At 49.1% G+C, this 22,009-nt stretch overlaps 7 protein-coding genes across 44 annotated transcripts; 4 read left to right on the top strand and 3 right to left on the bottom strand.

Moving 5' to 3' along the window:
- The first annotated feature begins 86 nt into the window (after window positions 1-86).
- FOIG_08067 (structural maintenance-chromosome 2) lies at window positions 87-5,725 on the top strand. Its single transcript, XM_031207943.1, has 5 exons — window positions 87-216; window positions 283-323; window positions 372-492; window positions 545-3,633; window positions 3,688-5,725. Exons 1-5 carry the CDS (start codon window positions 190-192, stop codon window positions 3,950-3,952), a joined length of 3,543 nt encoding a protein of 1,180 aa, XP_031062077.1. The 5' UTR covers window positions 87-189; the 3' UTR covers window positions 3,953-5,725.
- Window positions 4,333-5,241, bottom strand: FOIG_08068 (uncharacterized protein; the record flags this gene model as incomplete). The annotated part of the gene is made up of 1 exon (XM_031207944.1): window positions 4,333-5,241. The coding sequence occupies one exon, from the start codon at window positions 5,239-5,241 to the stop codon at window positions 4,333-4,335; it is 909 nt and encodes a 302-aa protein (XP_031062078.1).
- Window positions 5,726-6,602: 877 nt separating the features above from the next.
- On the bottom strand, window positions 6,603-6,803 carry FOIG_08066 (uncharacterized protein; the record flags this gene model as incomplete). Its single annotated transcript, XM_031207942.1, has 1 exon — window positions 6,603-6,803. The coding sequence occupies one exon, from the start codon at window positions 6,801-6,803 to the stop codon at window positions 6,603-6,605; it is 201 nt and encodes a 66-aa protein (XP_031062076.1).
- Window positions 6,804-10,834: 4,031 nt separating this feature from the next.
- FOIG_08065 (uncharacterized protein) lies at window positions 10,835-16,365 on the top strand. Of its 7 annotated transcripts, none has more exons than XM_031207937.1 (6): window positions 10,835-12,309; window positions 12,368-12,924; window positions 12,970-12,997; window positions 13,057-13,712; window positions 13,769-14,568; window positions 14,640-16,365. In XM_031207937.1, exons 2-6 carry the CDS (start codon window positions 12,616-12,618, stop codon window positions 14,929-14,931), a joined length of 2,085 nt encoding a protein of 694 aa, XP_031062071.1. In that variant the 5' UTR covers window positions 10,835-12,309; window positions 12,368-12,615; the 3' UTR covers window positions 14,932-16,365. The 7 variants fall into 7 exon arrangements, with proteins under 7 accessions (XP_031062071.1, XP_031062070.1, XP_031062075.1 ...); XM_031207936.1 differs by having other exon boundaries at window positions 10,835-12,313; XM_031207941.1 differs by having other exon boundaries at window positions 12,368-12,997.
- Window positions 15,238-17,200, bottom strand: FOIG_08064 (uncharacterized protein; the record flags this gene model as incomplete). Its single annotated transcript, XM_031207934.1, has 2 exons — window positions 15,238-16,733; window positions 16,792-17,200. Coding segments are annotated over 2 exons (1,690 nt in total), but the record flags the coding sequence as incomplete, so codon positions are not given.
- A 168-nt stretch (window positions 17,201-17,368) lies between these two features.
- On the top strand, window positions 17,369-19,117 carry FOIG_08063 (uncharacterized protein; the record flags this gene model as incomplete). 5 transcript variants are annotated; one of them, XM_031207932.1, is made up of 7 exons in its annotated part: window positions 17,380-17,412; window positions 17,461-17,656; window positions 17,703-17,786; window positions 17,835-17,846; window positions 17,897-17,993; window positions 18,045-18,540; window positions 18,597-19,117. In XM_031207932.1, the coding sequence occupies exons 2-7, from the start codon at window positions 17,557-17,559 to the stop codon at window positions 18,915-18,917; spliced, it is 1,110 nt and encodes a 369-aa protein (XP_031062066.1). In that variant the 5' UTR covers window positions 17,380-17,412; window positions 17,461-17,556. The 5 variants fall into 5 exon arrangements, with proteins under 5 accessions (XP_031062065.1, XP_031062066.1, XP_031062063.1 ...); XM_031207931.1 differs by having other exon boundaries at window positions 17,369-17,656; XM_031207930.1 differs by having other exon boundaries at window positions 17,399-17,412; window positions 17,897-18,540; window positions 18,597-18,917.
- A 97-nt stretch (window positions 19,118-19,214) lies between these two features.
- Window positions 19,215-21,974, top strand: FOIG_08062 (uncharacterized protein). Of its 28 annotated transcripts, XM_031207901.1 has the most exons (7): window positions 19,215-19,476; window positions 19,833-19,940; window positions 20,036-20,177; window positions 20,285-21,040; window positions 21,090-21,299; window positions 21,353-21,494; window positions 21,545-21,974. In XM_031207901.1, the coding sequence occupies exons 1-7, from the start codon at window positions 19,464-19,466 to the stop codon at window positions 21,608-21,610; spliced, it is 1,437 nt and encodes a 478-aa protein (XP_031062035.1). In that variant the 5' UTR covers window positions 19,215-19,463; the 3' UTR covers window positions 21,611-21,974. The 28 variants fall into 28 exon arrangements, with proteins under 28 accessions (XP_031062035.1, XP_031062036.1, XP_031062051.1 ...); XM_031207902.1 differs by having other exon boundaries at window positions 21,353-21,974; XM_031207909.1 differs by having other exon boundaries at window positions 20,285-21,299.
- The last annotated feature ends 35 nt before the right edge of the window (window positions 21,975-22,009 follow it).

The following is a 22,009-nucleotide window of genomic DNA, read 5'->3' as shown; positions in this document are numbered from 1 at the left end:
CGCCGAAGCTAAACTTCAAGTACCTTTCTTAACGCCCTGCCAATTAATGATATCAGCCAACACGTGCTGATAACGCCTTATCGGTCGCAACTCTCTTGTTTACTTTCGCGTTCCCCTCCCCCTTTGGAGTGCGGAGCGACGAAACATAGCAAAAGATTCAACGAAGCCGCGGACTCAACCTCGCCCAACATGAGGGTTATTGAAGTAATTATTGACGTAAGAGCTTGATCCATACTATTTTTCTGCTGTATTCATCCTGACCTTTTTTTTTTTTTTAAATAGGGCTTCAAGTCTTATGCCGTGCGTACCGTGATCTCAGGATGGTAAGCCAACTATCAATACATTCGAGGAAACATAACCAACATATACAGGGACGAGAGTTTCAATTCGATCACCGGTCTCAACGGTAGTGGAAAGTCAAACATCCTCGATGCGATATGTTTCGTTCTCGGAATTACAAACATGTCAACGGTTCGAGCGCAAAATCTACAGGTCAGTCACCGCCGATTCGACCACCCTTAGTACATACTGACGACAACCACAGGACCTGATATATAAGCGCGGTCAAGCTGGTGTCACAAAAGCCAGCGTCACAATTGTTTTCGACAATCGAGAAACTAAGAAGTCGCCGATCGGGTTCGAAGAATATGCCACCATTAGTGTTACACGACAGATCGTTCTTGGAGGAACATCCAAGTACCTCATCAACGGCCACCGCGCTCAACAACAGACGGTGCAAAACCTATTCCAGTCGGTGCAGCTCAACATCAACAGCCCCAACTTCCTCATTATGCAGGGTCGCATCACCAAAGTCCTCAACATGAAGGCTGTGGAGATCTTAGCCATGATAGAGGAAGCTGCCGGGACCAGGATGTTCGAGGATCGTCGAGACAAGGCCCTCAAGACAATGGCAAAGAAGGAAACCAAGTTAGTTGAGCTTCGAGAGCTTCTCAAGGACGAGATTGAGCCCAAGTTGGAGAAACTACGAACTGAAAAGCGTGCTTTCCTAGACTTCCAACAGACTCAAAATGACCTGGAGAGACTGACTCGAGTGGTTGTTGCGTACGATTATCTGCGCTACCAAGACTCTCTAAGCCAGTCAGCGGCAGATCTCGAAGGAAAGAAGCAAAGGCGGCGCGATCTGGAGGAGTCAGCAGCTCGTCTAAAGAGTGAGATTTCTCATCTTGAAGAGGATGTTAAGAAAGTGCGAGCTCAACGAGACAAGGAGCTTCGAAAAGGAGGCAAGGCTTCAGCACTAGAGGAGGCAGCCAAGAAGCACTCGAATGAGCTTGTGCGATTAGCCACTATTCTTGATCTGAAGAAGTCCAGCTTGGCAGAGGAAGAAGAAAAGAAGGTAGCTGTTGAAAAGACGGTCTCAGAGTTGGAAGCCACCCTACAGGAGAAGACGGCCGCTTTCGAAAACGCAAAGGCCCGGTACGATACCGCCAAGGAAGATCTGGAACAACAAAACAAAGACGCCGAGTCTAAGGAAGAACTTCTTCAAACTCTGCAGACAGGTGTGGCCTCCAAGGATGGTCAAGAGAACGGCTACCAGGGCCAACTTCAAGATGCAAAGAATCGTGCAACGACGGCGGCTACAGAGCAAGAGCAAGCAAAGATCAAGATTGCACATTTGGAAAAGCGTGTCAAGGAAGAAGAGCCTCGTGCGAAAAAGGCGAAGGATCAGAACGCCGATCTCCTGCGCGATCTTGATGGCTTAAAGGCACAAGCCCAGAAGTTAGAGAAAGAACTTGGCCGATTGGGCTTCGAACCTGGTCAGGAAGAGCAGATGTTCAAGAGGGAGTCAGAGTTGCAACAAACCGTTCGCAATTTGAGGCAAGAATCTGACAAGCTGAAGCGTCAAGTCGCCAACACAGAGTTCAACTACGCGGATCCTGTGCCCAACTTTGATCGATCGAAGGTCAAGGGTCTTGTCGCCCAATTATTCACTCTTGACAAGGAGCACACTCAGGCCGGCACTGCGTTGGAGATCTGCGCTGGAGGACGCCTATACAATGTCGTGGTTGATACTGAGGTGACAGGTACACAGCTGCTACAGAGGGGCAAGCTACGAAAGCGTGTCACTATCATTCCTCTCAACAAGATCGCTGCTTTCAAAGCTTCGGCACAAACCATCGCTACGGCTCAAAATATCGCACCTGGCAAGGTTGATCTGGCGCTGTCTTTAGTTGGCTATGATCACGAGGTGTCAGCAGCTATGGAGTATGTCTTCGGCAATACTCTGATCTGTGCTGATGCAGATACTGCTAAGAGGGTCACGTTCGACCCGAACGTGCGCATGAGGAGTATCACTCTTGAAGGAGATGCGTACGATCCATCTGGTACACTATCTGGCGGAAGCTCACCAAACTCGAGCGGTGTTCTGGTACTTCTCCAGAAGCTCAACGGCCTGACTCGTCAACTGAGCGAAGCGGAAGGTGCTTTGAGGGAGCTCCAAGCCCGCATATCTAAGGAGAAGGCCAAGCTGGACCAAGCTCGCAGAATCAAGCAAGACTTGGATCTCAAGAGCCACGAAATCAAACTCGCTGAGGAGCAGATCAGCGGCAACTCTTCGTCTTCCATCATTCAGGAAGTTGCGAATATGAAGTCAACCATTCAAGAACTCAAAGAGAGCATATCCGAGGCCAAGATTCGACAAGCCAAGGCAACCGCCGATATAAAGACCATTGAGAAGGATATGAATGACTTCGACAACAACAAGGACGCCAAGCTCGTCGAACTGCAGAAGGCACTTGATAAGCTGCGAGCTGGCCTCGGTAAGAACGCTGCCGCCGTAAAGACTCTGCAAAAAGAACTCCAGGGTGCACAACTCGACGCTGAGCAAGCGGGTGTCGATTTGTCTACTGCTCGAGAACAGTTACAAGAAGTTGAGATCGCCATCAAAGCCCAACAGAAAGACATTGAAAACCTAGCAAAGCAAAAGGCTGAACTTCAGGAAACGCACGACACTGTTCAGGCTCAGCTTGATGATGAACGCGCCAAGCTGCATCAATTTGATGACGAGCTTCGAGCTTTGGAAGATGCCACTCGCTCCAAGAACTCGCGCATTGCTGAAGAGAGTCTCGAAATGCAGAAGCTTGGTCATCTTGTGGAAAAGTTCCATAAAGAGCAACAAGGTGCTGCCGAAAAGGTCGCCCGTCTAGAGAAGGAGTTCGACTGGATTGCGGACGAAAAGGACAAGTTTGGTCGCAGCGGAACTCCGTATGACTTCAAGAACCACAACATTGGAGAGTGCAAGTCAACATTACACAACTTGACTGAGCGCTTCCAGGGTATGAAGAAGAAGATCAACCCCAAGGTCATGAACATGATCGACAGTGTTGAGAAGAAGGAGGTGTCGCTCAAGCACATGATCAAGACTGTCATCAGGGACAAGCGCAAGATTGAAGAGACAATCGTCAGCTTGGATGACTACAAGAAGAAGGCACTCCACGAGACATGGGAGAAGGTCAATGGTGACTTTGGTAACATCTTCTCTGAGTTGCTTCCCGGAGGCAGCTTTGCCAAGCTTGATCCTCCCGAGGGCAAGACTATCAGCGATGGTCTTGAGGTCAAGGTCTGTCTTGGTAAAGTGTGGAAGCAGAGTTTGACGGAACTGAGTGGTGGACAAAGGTATGCAATCCCTGACTATTAATAACATACGAATGCTAATGCTCTGACTTTTAGATCTCTGGTTGCTCTGTCTCTCATCATGGCTCTGCTCCAGTTCAAGCCTGCCCCTATGTACATTCTTGACGAGGTTGATGCTGCGCTGGATCTCTCACATACCCAGAACATCGGTCGTCTCATCAAGACCCGATTCAAGGGCTCGCAGTTCATAGTCGTCAGTCTGAAAGATGGCATGTTCCAAAACGCGAACCGCATTTTCCGCACCCGCTTCAGCGAAGGTACTAGTATGGTGCAGGCTCTCACGCCAGCGGATATGAAGTAATGACGTTGATGGCAACTGAAAAATGTCTGGAATGAGTGTATGACAGGGACTAGACCGGGTTTTGTACATGAGGCGTCGGGTTGGATGGGGAGGTATGATGTATTTTAGGCATTGGGATACTATGTGATACCGTTTGATTTAGTAACGTTAAGGCATGGCCTGCAACTTATCGATTGCTTTGAAAGTGCTTCATTGTTCACGAGATGGGTTGATCTTGTAATATGATCGTGAATAACAAATTGATTTGTGTCTCCTCAAACGATATTGTATGTCAGGTAACTATTTCTCCAGGAACATGGAATACGCTGCACGTAACAAATTACGGACAATGCCATTCGTTTGTCGATGTGTTGATCAACTTGGTGCAGACCTCGCATATTTCACAGTTGATCTACCCTGAAGATCCCGATTTGTCGCTCAGCTCCCAGATACCGAGCCAGCTCAGCAGGAAGTTCAACATCCATGTTCAGTCCCGTAGTATTTTTTCCTCCGATCGTGACTTCAGCAAAGGAATAACCTCTTGCTCGAATTTCCTCCTCGTTCGGGAATGACACTGGCAACAAGAACTCCTTTTCAGGTGTGGCTTTCAAGCCGTGGCTAATTTTGGCTGCGACTTGTTGCAAAATACCCTGTAGTCCTGAATCTGTCCAGGGGAATTTCAAGACAAGAAAGGAGCCTTCAATATGACCCAACAGACGGCTAGTCTTGTTTGGATCAGGAATCCAGAGGTCGACCTCGATATTGGCTAGCAACGGGAAGTGTTCGCGTGAGATAGCTTGCCAAACATCTTTCTGACCAACTTCAGAGTCCCGTTGAGCAAGCGTGTACAGACGATCAAACTCTGAGTGCTTGAATGAGGCAACGTCACGCTCTAGCTCAATTCCACAACATGGCTGAACAGGGAAAACAAGCAGACTCTGTGCAACAGCCCCCTTCCCTTCCGGCTCTGCCCCGGGGAGCCGGCGCTCGGGCGATCTGCCAGGGCCGATGTCCATGTCTTGGACGGCCACGCCGGCCCGCGAGTGGGTCTGCCGGAGGACATCGCTGCGATCCACGGGAACGGGAGGGAAGAGGATCAAGACGGGGACGAGGAAAGCGACGAGGGTGACGGTGAGAAGTATGAGCGACACGGCGTCTAGGTTGCACACAAAATGCTTAGTGGCAACCATTCCATCACGGATGCGTATACCTGAAAGCATAGTTGTCATATTGCTCAGCCGCTGGGCGAGGGCTGAATCGCGACCTGCAGCGGTAAGATAGCCCTGCAGGCGCGGGATCAAATCCGTCATTTGCCGTCGAGGTGAGGGGACTGCGCTAAACACTAGGGAGGGAGGCTTGAGTTGAGTTGGGTTGAGTTGAGTTAACCTCAGAGATGCATATGCACTGCAAAGCGCCTCTCGCACGAGCTGCGCAATAGGGGGAAGCCAAGGGTCTGAGGGCTGAAGTCGACGTTAACGTGCTAGTCCGATATTGATCGGTCTCGTTCTTGAATGTTTGCAGATCTTTGTTGTTGTCGACCAAGTTGTGGTGGTCTTTGCTGTATGTATGTGTATTGTATGTATGTGAGCCCACACACTGTAGGGTCGACTAGTGATTTAGGTTTGTTTCGAGTTTTCATTTCCCCTCAAGTGTCATGATAGGTCCAGGATGTTAAATCTCCAACTACTCACTACTGTACCTTCGGCGGCCACGGGCCTCCGATTCATTGCAAACCCCTCCCAGAGCGCACCTATCGCATCGTTGAGTTTTAAATTACGACCGGGATATTCATAGTCTCAAACTAAATCCCTTGCCTGAGCTCTCTCAGTGCCATGGATGCCGCGATATAAAACTCTGCTAGGCCAGGTTGCCTCGTGCTGGACTGGAATGGTAGGGTTGGAACCGTGAAAAGCTAGCAAGTAAGCACCCATCACATCCACTCTTTTATGCAACGAGACAGGGTCTTGTTCCCCTGTAGGGACGCATTTTGACAACACGTCTTCTCCACAGGATCCGGAATGCGTAGCCGCTCAGCACAGTTGCTATGCATATTGTCGTCCCGCCTATCCGATGTAGTTTGATATCATCGTACACATAGCATGAGTGATATGTACCGTTCTTCCAAGGATACAAGACATACCTCCTCCCTGATCTGATAGCGAAGGAGGAGGTGCTATTGTAAAGATGCCATGCTAATTGCAACACCCCGCTGATCATGGATTACGTGTCTCGGCCAACTAGATAGACAAATGCTTTCGCCGCACTTGTATCCTGCAGCTACCATAGTACCTCAAAGGATCTGAGTTAGTCGGAGAGAAAGAAATACCGAGCAGGGTCACCAGCGGAACGGTTCAGCCGTTTCCCACCGACCTGTCAACGCCAGGGACCCTCTTTGACTGTCTTGGTCATTGAACCTTGGTGCCACCAACAAGACACTTGACGGTAAATGTGTCAACTGCCAACGGTCTCACTTCAGCTATACTGGGGTTGAGTTATCAAATAAGAAGTCAGGATTACTCTGATCAACCCTGATGGAGAACCCTCGTTTCTCCGAGTTTATTGGCCAACATAAGCGCGCTCCTCTGCGAATTCATGCTTTGTTTTGACTGCGACACTGTGCGCTGTCAAGCAGTGTAATGTTGTCTTTGGTCATCACAAGTAAGTCCCGGAGTTAACCAGGTAGTTTGTTGAAGAGGTGGGTCAATTCCCGTCTGATCCTGGTGTTCCTCATGGCGGCTGCGACCACCAGAAAACCCTCGCTGCATTGATCGCCATGAGGCTGGTCGGAGATACTTCTGCTTTCATCCAGAGCCTCCATTCCTGGCTTCCCTGTCGTGCCGACACGCTGACTCGTAGTAAAGTAAGCACACATGGTTGCTGTACTTGGCCCAGAAGAGTCACGAAGCTGTCAAGCAGGGATCAGCAGGTAACTGTAACTGGTAAAAGAAGTTGGTTGATTATACCATTTTGGCCTCATTCAGCCAGATTGAGTCTCAGCGTGTCAGAAGTGCGTCGACATCTTTACGACATGACTTAGGTATCAAACCGACGGGCATAAGCCCACAGATCTTAGCCCAGGTCGGAACTCCATACCCATAGAGGAAGTTGTGAAATGCAGTGAGATAGAGGCACAACCGTTCCCCCAGATAACCATATGGGACTGTTGGTAGCATGGCATACAGGCATCGTTATCTCACTTGACTCGACCACAAAAGCCTGAGAACAGATTGACGGATAATGTTGAAGACAAAGCAAGCCGGAGACTCGGGTCCGCGCCCCACCGATTAACTTCCAGGCTGAAAAGGATGCCTTGCTGTAATTTCCACATCTTGTTGCAAGGGAAGTCCTGGGATCTTGAAGGATGAACGAAACTGAGGCTCGATACTGGCAGCGGTTCTGATCCATCTCCACCATAGCCTCCCCGCAACCCCTCAATGGTCTAGCGGTGACGATAATGCAGACAAACTCCGCCAATGCCAATTTGCTGTGGTTGGGATAGCTATGCCCAACTCAGGCTCTCGTTCTTTCAATGATCCTGGTTTCGGTACATGAAACGGCTTTGAAACAGGTAAAACACCATAGGTGAAGACCTTTCGTGGACTCTGTGGAGATTTTATGCCTCAGTTGTATCAATACAACAGCAACAAAAGAACTCCAGGGATCCGTATTTAGATAATACCCTGGCTCCTTCTCGGACATTGCACTTCGCACGATGTTGCAACCATCTTTCGCTGTGATAGAAGCTCTCCCGTCCTATCAAGATCCTAATAACTGTGAGAGAGCCCTCACTCCCTAGATATGGAGACCGCCAAGGAGTGCCGGTTAGTTTTGGTTTGAGTCCAATCCTGACGAAGGCTTTGCGTTTATGAATACGAGGAATCAATTGATTGTAGTGCCGAGTTCTACACCCACTTCAGCAACTACAGACGCTGGCCGTGATAGTGTTGGTTTCGATCTGTCAGATCACCGCTTGCAGTAATGCTCTTGAAAACCACCAATACCCCCAGCCAGAGTTACCCCGACGGACTGTATGGTCGTATCAGATCCAAGCACACTGCAGCTTTAGTCCATATCTTGTCGAGGAAGGATGGAAGAGAACGTTTGAAGAGGAGTGGAGGATTCATGAACAAGGATATAAATCTTCCGAAGCGCGCGCTGACCAAGAGCGCCAGCATATGATCCTTCTCGGCTTGGACATCTTTCGATCTGCATTCAGTTTCTTACACCTCTAATACATAGATGTAGTCTTTGTTAGAGGAGATGGATCAGACATTATGTCCCTTGATGCTTGGCAACTCGGCCAAAGCGGATCAATGTACTGCAGAATTTTGGTGAGATGACCCAAGACGATTTGAGCATAAGTGGTGGGAGCTGAGTGAAATGGGCTGTATTCTTTGTGGGCCGTTTGTTGGTTGTCGCGTTTGGCTAGACCAGGGCCAACACCGTAATCCTCCAGACTTGCGGCGTGTTTCCTGTCCACTGCACTTTAGTACAAATTGTTTAGGATTATGCGGGTCTTCTCTTGAATCGAGATATTCGTGTTTTCGAATAGCAAAGAGAACTTAAAGAAGTTTCTGGTAGTATAAGTATTCGGGGTATGTAAGTTCACGACGTTCAAGTAAGTTAGTCTGCTCGACCCGATCACTCGGATTATTGGCTCGTGGCTTTGGCACGTTCCAGAAAATAACTAAGCTAGCTTGGCGGGAAGCTCCTGGTCTATGGTAACCAGGGCTCCTCTTATGTTACCACTCACCATCTAGTTATAGGGATAGGATAGTTTTGTCTGTGCTCAAATACACATGGGCCTTGACGGTAGGGCTTGTTAACGCCGACGAATGTCGGTGCCGGCTCCGATAATCAAGGCGTTGAGGCTTGAGGAGCAACACCGATATCATCGCACAGGACTATGCAGCGTTATAGTACTGCATACATAACCTGCATGTGCAAGATGGAGCTTGCAGAGTTAGTTCTTGCTAGCTTGCATGGTATCACTAAGCACCACGTCTACAAGCTTCATGCACTGAGGGTACCAAAATATGCAGCGTTGAACCAACAGGGTATGGTCAACTGTTGGATCATTTCAGGGCTGTTTTGGTCTCGAAACTGGTTTGGCGGAGTAGTCGGAGGTCCCATGGTAAAAACATAGGCTTGTACTATAGTAATAGATCGTTTCAGGACGATCAGTACTCGATCAGGCCTCTAATAGAAGCATCGAAGGCTCATCTGTGGTTGTACTATAGTAGTGGTATGGATACCATCCTTTCAACTTATCCAAAGACTCTGATGGTATGATATGGTTTGATGCAGGATGGCAGAGCTGAAAACAGGGAATCAACGACGTGTATGCCTAAAATTTGCCACAAGCTCGCCCGCAATTTGAGTCTCGAGAACGAATGTTCAATGTCCACCATACATCGTCATGATGTCGATGACAAGAGAAAATAAACTGTTGAGCCAGAGTCAACTCCTGACAGCCATGACCCACAGAGGCGTTCATTGCTGGGTTCGGCCACGCGACTACCCACACAGGCTGCCGGGAGCGGGACTTGATCCAAGCGTCAAGACATCATTAAGCCGTTTCATTTGTTGCCAGTGGCTGGGACGGATCCGGTGGTTGTTGCTCCGCGGCGCCTCTGTCAAGGGTTTCATTGGGACATGAGTGTCCTCTTCCACGGTCGCACCCTTGTTGATGGTGCCCTATCAGATCGCCATCTGGAACCAGGGACTATGGCCGCATTTTTAATGCCAAGCCTGCCAATGACAGGTACAAGTTTGTGAGGATGAGGAAACACCTCAAGGGCTGCTTTTCTGTACGTAAGACGTGGTGAACAAGATAACAAGGCCATCGAGTATCCGAATAAAGAGGTAAATCATGTTGCACGAGTAAAAACTGCGACATATGCTCTTACGGATAATACTAAGGCATATGCGTGGGGAGTCTGCCAGTTCTTTGGTCCAAACCAATGATTTCCATCCTGACAGTCCTGGGAGGTTGCATCACCGTTAATGATTGACCTTGTCCATGGGTGATCCCTGAAGTGCCTCCCGACAAGAACAACGTCAAAAGCACAGACACAGCCTTGAATGACCCCCAAAGATTCTGTGCCATCATTGTGGTCGACGTATCTCCTTATGTCTCAGTATTATAGAGGTTCGTATTGATTTGTTTGCACGTTATGTCAGCCTCATTTCACTGATTGTACCAGGTTGTCCACTCGCGTGGCTGACTGAGGACTGAGATTATGTCTGGCCAGTAAAAAAACTGAGCTGGAACGATCGACAATGCGATATCGTTTTGTATGCAAGAAGATAGTCGTATATTTGGACTTGAACGTGCTGCTGAGCAACTTTTTCAAGTTGAGTAGGGGTCAGAAGGAAGGCGAAAATTAGGACAAGGCTATTTCGCATTCTTTAGCTGCATTAGGTCAAGACCAGATGGATGGACGAATACATACCTGCATGATGAATGAATACATCCAACCCTTCCCATCCATCACAAACTTTTTAACTGGAACATGGTAGCTCATCAAAGCCAGGGGAGCGGTTCCGACTGCGAAGAATTAAGGCCGACCCATCAGCTGCAAATGTCCGTCTGCGGCTTCGGCACTGTCCCAGTCTGGTAAAGCTTTAACGGCATTTCGTAGAGGTACGTAGGTACAGAGAAGAAACAAGACCCAGGAGATCGGGCGCATTCCAACCATTTCATGTCAAACAAAGCGGAGCTGGTTCGGGGGTATTCGAATCCTTGTCAGTCAACTATCCATGAAATACAAGATTTCGGGGGTAGAAACGAAAATGACCAAATGGGAGAAGAGTTTGTTATGTAGGCCAAGTGAATGGAAAGAGGAAAGAAAGAAATACCTACCTATGCTTAGGAAGGTAAGATTGGATCGGATTGGCAGGCATGAATGGATGAGGTGTAAGCAGGCACGCCTGTCATCGATGGAACTGGGGCGTGTTCCTTCCCTCCCGTCCCCTTTCACTCCATCCCTCCTAATCCCATCCCATCCCATCCATCCAACATCCCCTCCCCCCCCCCCCCCCCAAACTCAGCCCGCCCCGCGCTCCATTTGGCAATAACATCATCCATCTCGTCGACCCAATCTTTGTTATTCACCCCTGTCTCTCGATCACCGTCCTGACTAACCCTATTAAACGCGCCGTTCAAGGGCTATATGTCATCGTCAGCTCCAAACCTCATATCACAATTGTCGCTCTTTACTCGACGCGTACTAGTTCCCTTAGCTGTGGATTGGAACTCTGCCCCAGCCTTTACAAGTGCTCTCAGAGCCTTTGTCTCTCTCCCACCAATAAGTCATATATGTTAAGACAACTTCAACTGCCTCTATTATTAGCTGACCCAGCTCTACCGAAATCTTTCGAATTTGTGGAAACTCAATACCGTACGGATACCGGGACGCACACATCCACTTGGTCCAGTACCCTGCTCGTCTTACACTCACTCCTCCACATGTCTATCCACGTTTGTTTGTGCTCGAAAAGCTTTTCTTGACGGAACCCGTATCCTTCTCCGTGAGCTTCTGATACTGTTACCTCTGCTCGAAGTCAGCTCTTTGTGTTTTATTCCCACTGCCAGAGTCACATTCGAGCCCGGGCCATCTACCCGTGATTGATGACCTGCTTGTCAGTGGGCGTGGGATCGGTCCCCTCGTCAGGCAGTCAAAGGGCACCAAGCTTAAAGCTCTTGGCCGGTTCCCGGGACCCACGAGCCCAAGCTCTCTCATTGAACAACGATTTGACGCCCCGTCAGGCTTGCATCTTGCATACGACAGGCTCCTTCTTCAGGGAACAAGGACGTTTTTGGCCTTCGACCTCATCTCCAGGGGCCCAGCCAACTGCTTGACCAGTCCACTCTGAAGTCGACCGTGTCCCCGCTGCTGCCGTTTTTCTGATATACGCCCCCTACGTGGATCTGGAATCAGTAACCAATCTAACATCTTCCCTATAGCAAAGGGCCCTGACAACTTTGCATCGATCAATCTCTCCTCCCTGTCATAGGTGACAGTGCCCCTCCGTTCCCCAGCCGCGATACATGCATTCCCTTATTGTCGTTGAAGGCCCCTCTCGCAATACCTTACAACTATCTCAGACCTCCCTCGTCAGTGACCAACGAACGATCTTGCAAACCGCCGCGTGACACGAGAACTAGGTTCAAGCTCCGTGTACGAGATTTATCAGAGTATGACAACAAAGTCACAACCACTAATCCTTCCCTTCACCTCGAGTTCTTCTTGGGCACGTCTGTAAGAAGCTTTTGGACCCCTTAAAAGCACCGCATTGCACATTTTGCTGTCCTTCAGATATTGAAACGGACTTGCGTTACTGGCCAAGCCGCGATAGCGGTTCTGATATTCACTGTTTGTGAAGAAACGCCCGTTGAAAACCCGTTCGAAACACCCCTGACCCTCTGCACAGTATTATTGAGACTGAGTTGTCAGTAGCCAACCTTTGGTTACTCGCACCTTTCTGCTAAGTCGGAGTATCTCGAAGAACGACCTGCCCTCCTTGCTGCTTAACATCTCTACTCTATATCTGGAGCAACTCTAACCAGTAAACAAACTTTTGGAAAGCATGCGAATCGCGAACTGTTAACTAGATTCTTTCCTACTTCAACACCACTGAAGCATCGAGTCACTTAACATCGCATTAATCGACTAATCACAATGGGAGACTACTACCATCACTTCCTGTCGTCGATGTCCGGGGCAGGGATGAATCCAGCGACGTCTCCTGAGGAGATGCTCGACCCTCGAATGCATGGAGCACCGATACCAATGGTATCTGCGCCGTTACCTGGTCCGTATCAGCAACTTGGATATTTTACCGGGTTTCCAGATCCCATGATGTTCAATCAGAACAAGTCGCAGAAAGCTCGCCGAAAGTCTGCAGCTGGTACCCCTGCAGCAGTTGACCATGTCAAGCATCGAAGAACACGATCAGGCTGCTTCATGTGCCGGAGTAGGAGAGTTAAGGTATGTAACTGAGGACTGAGTAGAAAGCATGCCTAACTCTCCCAGTGCGACGAAACCAGACCAATATGTGAACGTACGTGCAGTCTTGCAGGGACTTGTTGATTCTGAGATGATAATGCTAACATTCTTAAGGTTGCAAGAAGGGAAATAGAGAATGTGTCTACCCAGATCCCCCATCATCAAAAGGTTCCTCAGCCTCGAGCGGTAAATCCAAAGATACTGCAACTTCTGCTCAACAAACGAGTCCAACTTCGTCCAAATCAGAGGACGACGAGGACACTGAGCAAGAAAGTAAACTAGAAATGATTGTGGACGAAGACGAAGATACTGAAGACCAAACAAAATCTTCGGTACTCTCCAGACAGTCAAAAAGCGTCTCCCCATCGACCGCAACAGCAACACCAAGTAGCCTTGCAGCTGTCTATTCCTCCTCCGAGTTTCCTATACAGATGGGTGAAGCAGACTGGTCACATCTACCACCGGAGTACCAACAAGGCCTCTCCTTCTTTGTGGAAAACCTCAACCATTTCAATTATTGTATACCACTAGACTCGGATGGCTTTTTTACGAAGATTCTTCCCAATTTGGCCACTCGCCACGAGCCCTTGCTCAACGCCCTCGTAGGCTTCTCTGCATACCATATCACTCTTCGAAACCCACAGGGAAAGCTCCAGGACTTTTTACAATATTACAATAAGAGCGTAACGCAGCTCTTGGGCTTGTTTAAGAGACGAGAGAAGCCCAACGTTGCCACTCTTCTCACTATTCTGCAGCTTGCCACTATCGAGGTATCTGTGAATCCTTTCTCGCCATCCAACCTTCACATTCTGACTGTACTGCTTAGGAATATTTTGGCGACTGGGTCAATCTAATGGGACACCAAAAAGCAGCTTTCGAAATAATAACGAGTATATTCACCCCCCAGACAGTGATGCAGACGCCCGTTGGCCGCATGTGCCTTAGCTGGTACGCCCGATTCGATAACTTCGTTGCCCTCATGGGAGGATTCCCTACCGATCTGCCGCGCGAATGGTTCCAAGCGATGCTGGATTTCTATCAATCCGGGATTACGTCAAACCCAGATGAGTTACATTGGAAAATCGATGCGTGGTCCGCACGACTTCGCCTGATCTCTTACGACATGTCGATTTTGTTCGCCCGAGGCAGTAGAGGCCAGATATCCCAGGAGGACTTTGTGAAAGAGCACGAACATTTGAACCAACAGCTCATAGAGTGGAAGGAGAAACGCGACCCCGCCCTACAGGATCCCAAATATCTTATCAAGGATTTTCCTCCGGCAGAAACTCTCGATCCGGACGACTTTGTTAATCCCTATACGGTTGGAATACTTTACGATTTTCCCCTGTTCGACGTCACAGTTCTATGCGCAGAATGGAACAGCATCATGATAATGCACAAATGCCAATCATCAGGAATGAGACCAGACCAACTGTTTGCGGATCTAAACCGCCATGCATATAGGACGTGTCAATATTTCGAAACATTGGAGTTCTGGCCTTCAACTCCCAGAGGCGTTTTGGTTCTGATACAGGCATGTATTGCTATTGCAGCTCTTTTCTGCCCTCAGGATGCGAGGCATCACATGTGGTTCCGCCGGAAGTTTGCTTTACTAGAGACTATGGGGTAAGAACAAAACTAGCCTACATGCTCCAGTCGGAAGGTCATAAGTCGAATGATCGCTAATTATTAAGTAGGTACATTCATCCTCTTCCGCTACGTACCAAAATGGCAGAGTTATTCCGAGAACCCTCCTGTGTAAACTGGTGGCTGCCGAATGAAGAGGGATTCAGCCCAGTGTTACAGGAAATCCGTAATTTTGCGGATGAACGGAACGCTGCAGCTGTTACAGCCCAGCAAGAAAGTGTTCGTGAGGTTCGACATATTTTCGCTAAGATGTCGCTGATGGATGATGCAAATGCCCCGTCAAGCTCTAGTCCAGACTCTGCGTCAAGGCCCAGTGTTGATTCATCCAGTTCGAAGCGATGATGTATTCAGGGGCTGGGATCTATCCCGGATCATGCAAGTACACAGAAATTGCAACACAAACTCATCATTATTTAGATTCCCCCCCTATTTTTCTTTTCCTGCACACCTCCCTTTTGTGGGCAGATTGTGGAGATTGTTGTTTCTCCAGCAGGGACAAGATTTCGAGGCAGGCGGCCAATAATGACACTTCTTTTCTGAGGCCAGGGAAGGAGAAACTTCGTGGTTTGTTTTGGGGTTACAAACGCAGGAATAGACTAAGGAACCATTACACGTGGTATGGTAGATAAACGCGTTTACAGCCACGGTGCTGGCACGTGGAGGATTTACTGGAAGATTGGGTGTTTCAACAGGCATTTTGACGGTGGTACTGGCACCGTCAGGTTGATTATGTATTGACTACTGAGGATGACTGTGTGGTCAATTGTATTATTATACAGTGGGCAGGTGACTCTGCCATGCTATACTACCATATCCTGAAAGACAAGATATGAAATCAAATGGATATCACCTTGATCCGTCTATTACTTCTCATCCGTTTTGGGTTCGTCATCTGACTTGGTATCTATGGCCTTTGCCGCATCCTCTGAGGATTTGTCCTTGGCCTCTGAGGATTCAGGGGCATCCGCATCTGGTGCTGAGTCTACAGAGGCGTTTTCCCTTGTCGGCTCGTCCTCTGCAAAGCCCGTATCTGTAGATTGCGCTGACTCAAGAGAGTCCGCAGCTGGCTCATGTTCATCCGTTTGAGTGTCATCGTCGTTTGCAGAATCTTGTCCTGAAACAGATCCAACAACTGTCTGGTCGGCATCATCGTCAATTTCTTCGTCTTCATCGTCGTCATCATCGTCGTCATCTTCTTCCTTCTCAGCTGGGGGACTGTGGGACTGTGCTCCGGATTCTCCCATGACTGATTGCTCAACAATAACAGGGACATCGGCCACTTCTGGCTCCTCCTCCACGGGTGAGGGAGCGGTCAGGTGCATATCCTTTAGTTTCCTGGAAACTCCAGCGGGTTCCTCCTCCTCGGCTTCAATAACAGTTGTTACAGCACTTCCCGTCGAAGGACTACTTCGAATGTGTCGTCGAGTATTCGTTCTTGTTGGATGCATGTTGTCTTCTTCGGCAGGAGGACCTCGTTGATGAGATGAAGGCTTGAGAATGGTGGGAGGAGGTTTCTCGGGCTCCTGTTCAGTATGGGGTGCCTCGAGTCCCTCCGCCTCGGGAGGCAACTTGTAGTTCTCAGCAGGCAGCAGATCATACAAGTCGCATACAGTCTTGAACAGGACGTACAGTCCTGTCTCGGCCTCTACAGACCAAAACACACCACGATGCTGAAACCAGGCATGGGCGAATATGCGATGCAACCTGCGGAACACATTGACGAGATTCTTGACACCCACATTCTTACTGTGGTTGTCATTATGGACGACAAAGCGGCTGGGGAAGATCTTCTGGTCGGTCACAACGTTGGCAGCCCAGTCCAGGGTGTGACAGCAGTAGTCGATGGCGCAGCAGCTCTTGGGCTGTTCGTGCACAGCGCAGAGGAACTGCCATTCGGAAGCGCGCATTTCAGGGCACGTGTTCGCACTGCATGGCGGGGTGTCGAAGAGGAAGCCAACAATCAAGGAGTTGCACTGCGAGATGAGGAAGCGGCAGAGCTCATAGAGCCAGATAGTCCGGTCGACGCCATTGGGAGGTGTCGCGAGCTGTAGCGCGGTGCCACGGGTGATCGGTTGGGTGTTGGAGGAGGTATGGTAGCAGTGGAGGGCGGCTAGGTGTTCTTGGAGTTGAAATGCAGAGTCGAGCTGGTTCATGTTAGCTTCAAGGTTCCGACATATTATGATGACGGCGCAAATAAGGTACCTCTTGTAGTGGTATCAAAGGAGGTCCAGCAGCCATATCTGCTGCTTTTGTTCCTGGGTGTATCCGCCGTCTAGAGCTGGCTTCAAGCTGCGATTGCTCCTGGGGTGTCGTATGAAGACTGGCTGCAGGTCCGCCAGAAGGAGACATGGGTGCCATTTGAATCTCTGCAGCTGGCGGAGGGCTTGGAAGCCTAGGGGAGCTCGGTGCTAAAGACATGACTGGCAAAATTATGAAGTCGTTGCTAATAAAAACTCGCGATGTTGGGCGCAAAAGATCTGGGGAGAACTGGGCGGTTAATATCACACAAGGCTGCGCTGGGTTGACAAGTGGCTGGCAAGGGGAGGCAAGAAAACTTAGGACCATTATCCTGAGTGACGAAAATACTTGGGTAATCTTAGTGTATTTCATTAGATCTTTAGACCAGTTAAATTTGGCACCCTGTTCTAGCGTCACGAGGTTTATTTATCCCCCAAAGACTGGGCAGGGCTACCTAAGCTCACCAGGGGGTCTAGGGTGGGGATTCGGTATATGCATAACAGAGAAATGCCCGTCGCATGCAGCTAAGGGGGACCGTGCAACTTATACCATCGAGTTTCTGAATGCATGATTTCAAGATATTTTGTGAGTGCTTCTTATTGATCGAGAAGAGTCTAAACTCACGGCGAAAAGAACTCGATAACCGCCAGCCGTTAGAATTGCTTCCCGAGCGTTCTTGAACTTAAAGAAAAGGCTGAACTAAACGGCCAAACGTTAACTACAACAGTCATGGATTTTGATGACGATGCCCCGCCAGAGCTGGTTGATACAACCGCCAACGATGTGGATGAGGAGATTACAGTCAAGGTTCCTATCACAATTGTGACAGGTATTACTACTAGCCACTATTTATCTCATTCTCTAATAGTTGATAGGATATCTCGGTGCTGGTAAAACTACCTTGCTAAATTACATCCTTACGGCTCACCATGGCAAGAAGATCGCTGTCATCATGAATGGTTAGGACGGACCACGACTTGTTGGAAACAGCCACTAACATGATATAGAATTTGGAGACTGTAAGTGCTCAGGTGTGAGATTGTCGTTACGTTTCTAAGTCGTACTGCAGCGCTCGACATTGAAAAGTCCCTTACTGTGAACAAAGGTGGTGAGCAGGTTGAAGAATGGTTAGAAGTCGGCAATGGCTGTATCTGCTGTTCCGTAAAGTACGTCTTGAATGTACGGCAGCCACCCACTACCGTGCTAACTGAATTCAGGGATACAGGAGTCAATGCGATAGAGTCTCTCATGTCGAAGAAGGGTGCATTTGACTACATCCTCCTCGAAACCACTGGCTTAGCCGACCCCGGAAACCTAGCCCCCCTCTTCTGGGTGGACGACGGACTTGGAAGCACCATTTATTTGGATGGAATAGTCACGCTCGTAGATGCGAAGAATATCCTGCGCAGTCTTGACGACCCCAATGGTGTTGTCGAAGGACACGACGACCACGGTCATGGCCCTGTTATGACTACAGCACACGTTCAGATCTCTCATGCGGATGTGATCGTGATCAACAAGGCCGACATGGTGACAGAGGTGGAACTCAACCAGGCCAAAGAGAGAATCCAGTCGATCAATGGTCTTGCTAAGATCCATGTAACGGAGAGGAGTGTAGTCCCTCAACTGGAAGGATTCCTGCTTGATTTGCACGCATATGACCAATTCAACGAGTCAGACGCAAATACCAAGGGACATAGTCACCTCGACCCTGTAAGTTCCCGCCTGATATATGATATTTGTAAGAGGTTATGTAGCTAACCGCTCAGACCATATCGACCGTCACCATACCCGTTGGTCGCCTTGAGCCAGGACAACTGGACACAGTTGATCGTTGGCTACGATCGGTACTGTGGGACAGCAAATTACCTGAAGATGAAAAGGAGGGTGATTTCGAGATCCATCGCTCCAAGGGACGGCTTGTGTTTGCCAATGGAGAGGTCAAGATGTTGCAGGGGGTGAGGGAGGTCTTTGAGATAAATGACGGGCCGTTGGGAGATGAGACGCCCAAGGAGGGGAAGATTATTCTGATTGGAAGAAACGTAGCAGATGTTGGATTTGAATACAGTTTCAAAAAAGCCCTAAGCTAGCCTTTATTACCTAGAGTAAAGAATAGAGGTGCATGATAACTCTATGATGTCTGAGGTCTTCCGCTAGTGCTTGCTGATTACTGAATGTAGACTGGAGCAGTTGAGCTCTGCTCAATGAATGGCAATTGACTTGCTTATCTTCTCGCCTATATTACTGTTATCATTCGATATATCACAGTGTCTAATAGAGGTTGTTGTTTATAGGCGTTGTTTGTTGGCGATGTTTGCCATGATGTTGAAGCATCCCCACTTATTCCCGCCCGGATCATCGTCCATTCCACCTCACTCCAATGTCCAGCCTTCTCTCTCAGTGAGTGAGCCCTTCTCCAACCAGTAGCAAACCTAAAGCCCCAGGCGAATAAGGCCAGCTCTGAAAGCAAACGATCGCATCTACAAACAACATCCCTACCATTTTGTCAACCTCCGCACAAAAACGCATCGACGTCGCACCGAACGAACCCTCTTGCTACGACACTTCGAATTAACAACATTGTATTCCAGCAGCACCTCCACTTTGTTGATCGCGACAAACCTCTACAGTCAATCATGAATAGGCCAGGTAGGACGCACCCCCCACGACGTTATTCCTTCGCAGCCCAGACCCCGCGCTGCCAGCGACATCTGCAAAAACCTTCGTCATCTTTCGTAATTTTTTCGGCATATTATCATGCGAGAGAGAGCTGTGCGCCAGCACTTACGCTCACGAGCCTTGTGAAACTCCCTTGACGGCTTTCAACCCCTCCGCGACCCTCATTGACCTTGTTCGGATGTCGCCACGATCGCTTCAATGGATCTAAACGCGGATCAGGATCAGGCTGGGGGCATGTCGGAGAGATTGCCATGAGCAGAGGCTGGATGGTCAAGCAAGCAAGCGAGCATTGGCAGGATAACGCTGACGATGTCATCGAATCGTAGGGGCAGTGCCACAGACACTCCGCGGGATGCCTGGTGGCTTTGGAGGTCAACAGCAACCCCAACAACCAGGACGAGCAGGAACGAATCGATTACCGAACGGAAAACTAGGTATGCGCTTCAGAAGTGATTGCGATCTCCGCGCTGTTGTTTTGGCTGGGTTGCATCGAAGACGGCCTTAGGCTAATACCGGGGGACAAATATAGGGAACAATAACTCTGGCTGGGCGTTTGGAGGGGTTCCCATGGCTGGAGCAGGTCCCCAAAACGCTGGACGTCAACTTGGCGGAAACGTGAGCTTCGCACAGAGCTTGTCGGGCTCTCAACCTGCAACATCACTCGACCTATCGTACGTATATGGCTGCGGCACACATCATCGGAGCTTCAATACCTGTCCGGTATTGAATTATTCGAATCGAAGCTAGTCACAATGACGCGCTTGCTAATGCAGACTAGCGAATTCCCATCATTATCGAACAACGCCCAGATGTCGAACCCCAACCAGTCGTCTATGTGGTCGACAGCTGGATCGCGAAACCTGGGTGGTCCCAGTCCGCGCAACCAAGCTACCCCTCAGCAAGGTGGCCAGGATGATATGTTCAGTCCCACCTCTTCCAGAGGGCAAGGCGGGTTCAGATTCGGTAACCAAGGCAACATTGGACAACAAACTCAATCAAGCAGCGTTGACGACTTTCCACCACTGAACCAGACCTCGAATGGTGAGATGGGATCAGATCGGACGGCGAGCTTGATGTCATCTTTAGGCTTCAGCTCTCAGGCCGCCGGCGCTGGACCCTCAGCAAGCAATAGGGGGAATGGTCTTCTGAACGCATTGTCGGCTAACAGCCGAGCGAATGAAGCCAGGTCGCCGCCTGGTATTGGAGCCCCTGGCTCTTCAAGACCGCAAGACGGCAAACCTCCTGGCCTGGAAGAGCCCCGGCAAAAGTCTTCCAAGGAGGATGCGGTACCAGACGATGCTTCTAATGCAGCGGATTATAACAACGCGGACTATAGCGCCACGAATTATGTGGCACAAACCATGCAAAAGAGACTCGATACTGAGGACGTCATTGACCCTCTAGAGGGTATGCCAGCATCCGACAAGTGGGGTCTCAAGGGCTTGACAACGTTGATGAACAACTATCCTGACTACCACGCGATGGTTGTGGGAATGGACCCTAACTCGCTAGGACTTGACATCAATTCTCAAGAGTTTGTCTTCTCAAAACTAGCGATGGAGGCTTGCTAACATGCTTCTCAGGTTGTTTTCGACTCAGATTTACTCGCTGTTTGATGACGCACCTCCTCGGCCAGTCCTTTCCAATGGAAGATTTCGATTGCCGGATTGTTATAACGTGACAAATGTGCAACCTATCGAGAGTAAAATTCAGAGTTTCAATGAAGAGACTCTATTTTGGATCTTTTACAGCTGTACGGCAGATGTAAAGCAACAAATGGCTGCAGTTGAGCTGTAGGCGATAACCTATTTGTGCACTGTATGGAAAACAACTAACTCGTTGATAGACATTCACGAAACTGGAGGTGGCACAAGAAACACCAGATCTGGTTGACCAAAGACGAGCACATGACTCCTCAAATACTGAGTCCTAACCATGAGCGAGGCTATTACGTCGTCTGGGACACAAACTCCTGGCGCAAAGAGCGTGTATGTGCATCTCGGAGGGTTTTAGACGATATCATCTAACAAGCGCACAGAAAGAGCTCACTCTACACTATGGCGATCTAGATACAACGCTGGGCCAGGCGCAGGTTGTGCCTTGATAGGAGGAGTACTGAGCACCACGATTGGAGAGAATTTCCTTTGGAACAGGTGTGCATGGGTGACTGATACGTGAGAAACGTATAAAGGGGCGTTACGGCATCAAGACAGGGCAACTGTTTCTCGTGGGGATGGGATCGGACCTGGGTTATGAATGAACGCTCTTCCATCACTGAGGGCTGGCTTATCGCCTGGATATCGGACTGTCGTGTCAATAAATGATGCTTTTCAGTTCTGCGCAATAACTGTTTGCCTTGAATGTTATGACATGTATGAGAATTCGCCGCGGCCGCATTGGACGACAGGCTATGGTTTGACTCCAGTTATTCTAATCAATTATCAAGAATCAGTATTTGAAAGAGCCCGAAGCCATCATCTCATTTGGTTCTGATATCAATCAT

The sequence above is a fragment of the Fusarium odoratissimum genome, assembly GCF_000260195.1.
Source record: "Fusarium odoratissimum NRRL 54006 unplaced genomic scaffold supercont1.12, whole genome shotgun sequence".
Taxonomy (NCBI): Eukaryota; Fungi; Ascomycota; class Sordariomycetes; order Hypocreales; family Nectriaceae; genus Fusarium; species Fusarium odoratissimum.
Note: the sequence above shows the minus strand (reverse complement) of the source record. Positions and strands in the feature narration are given on the sequence as shown.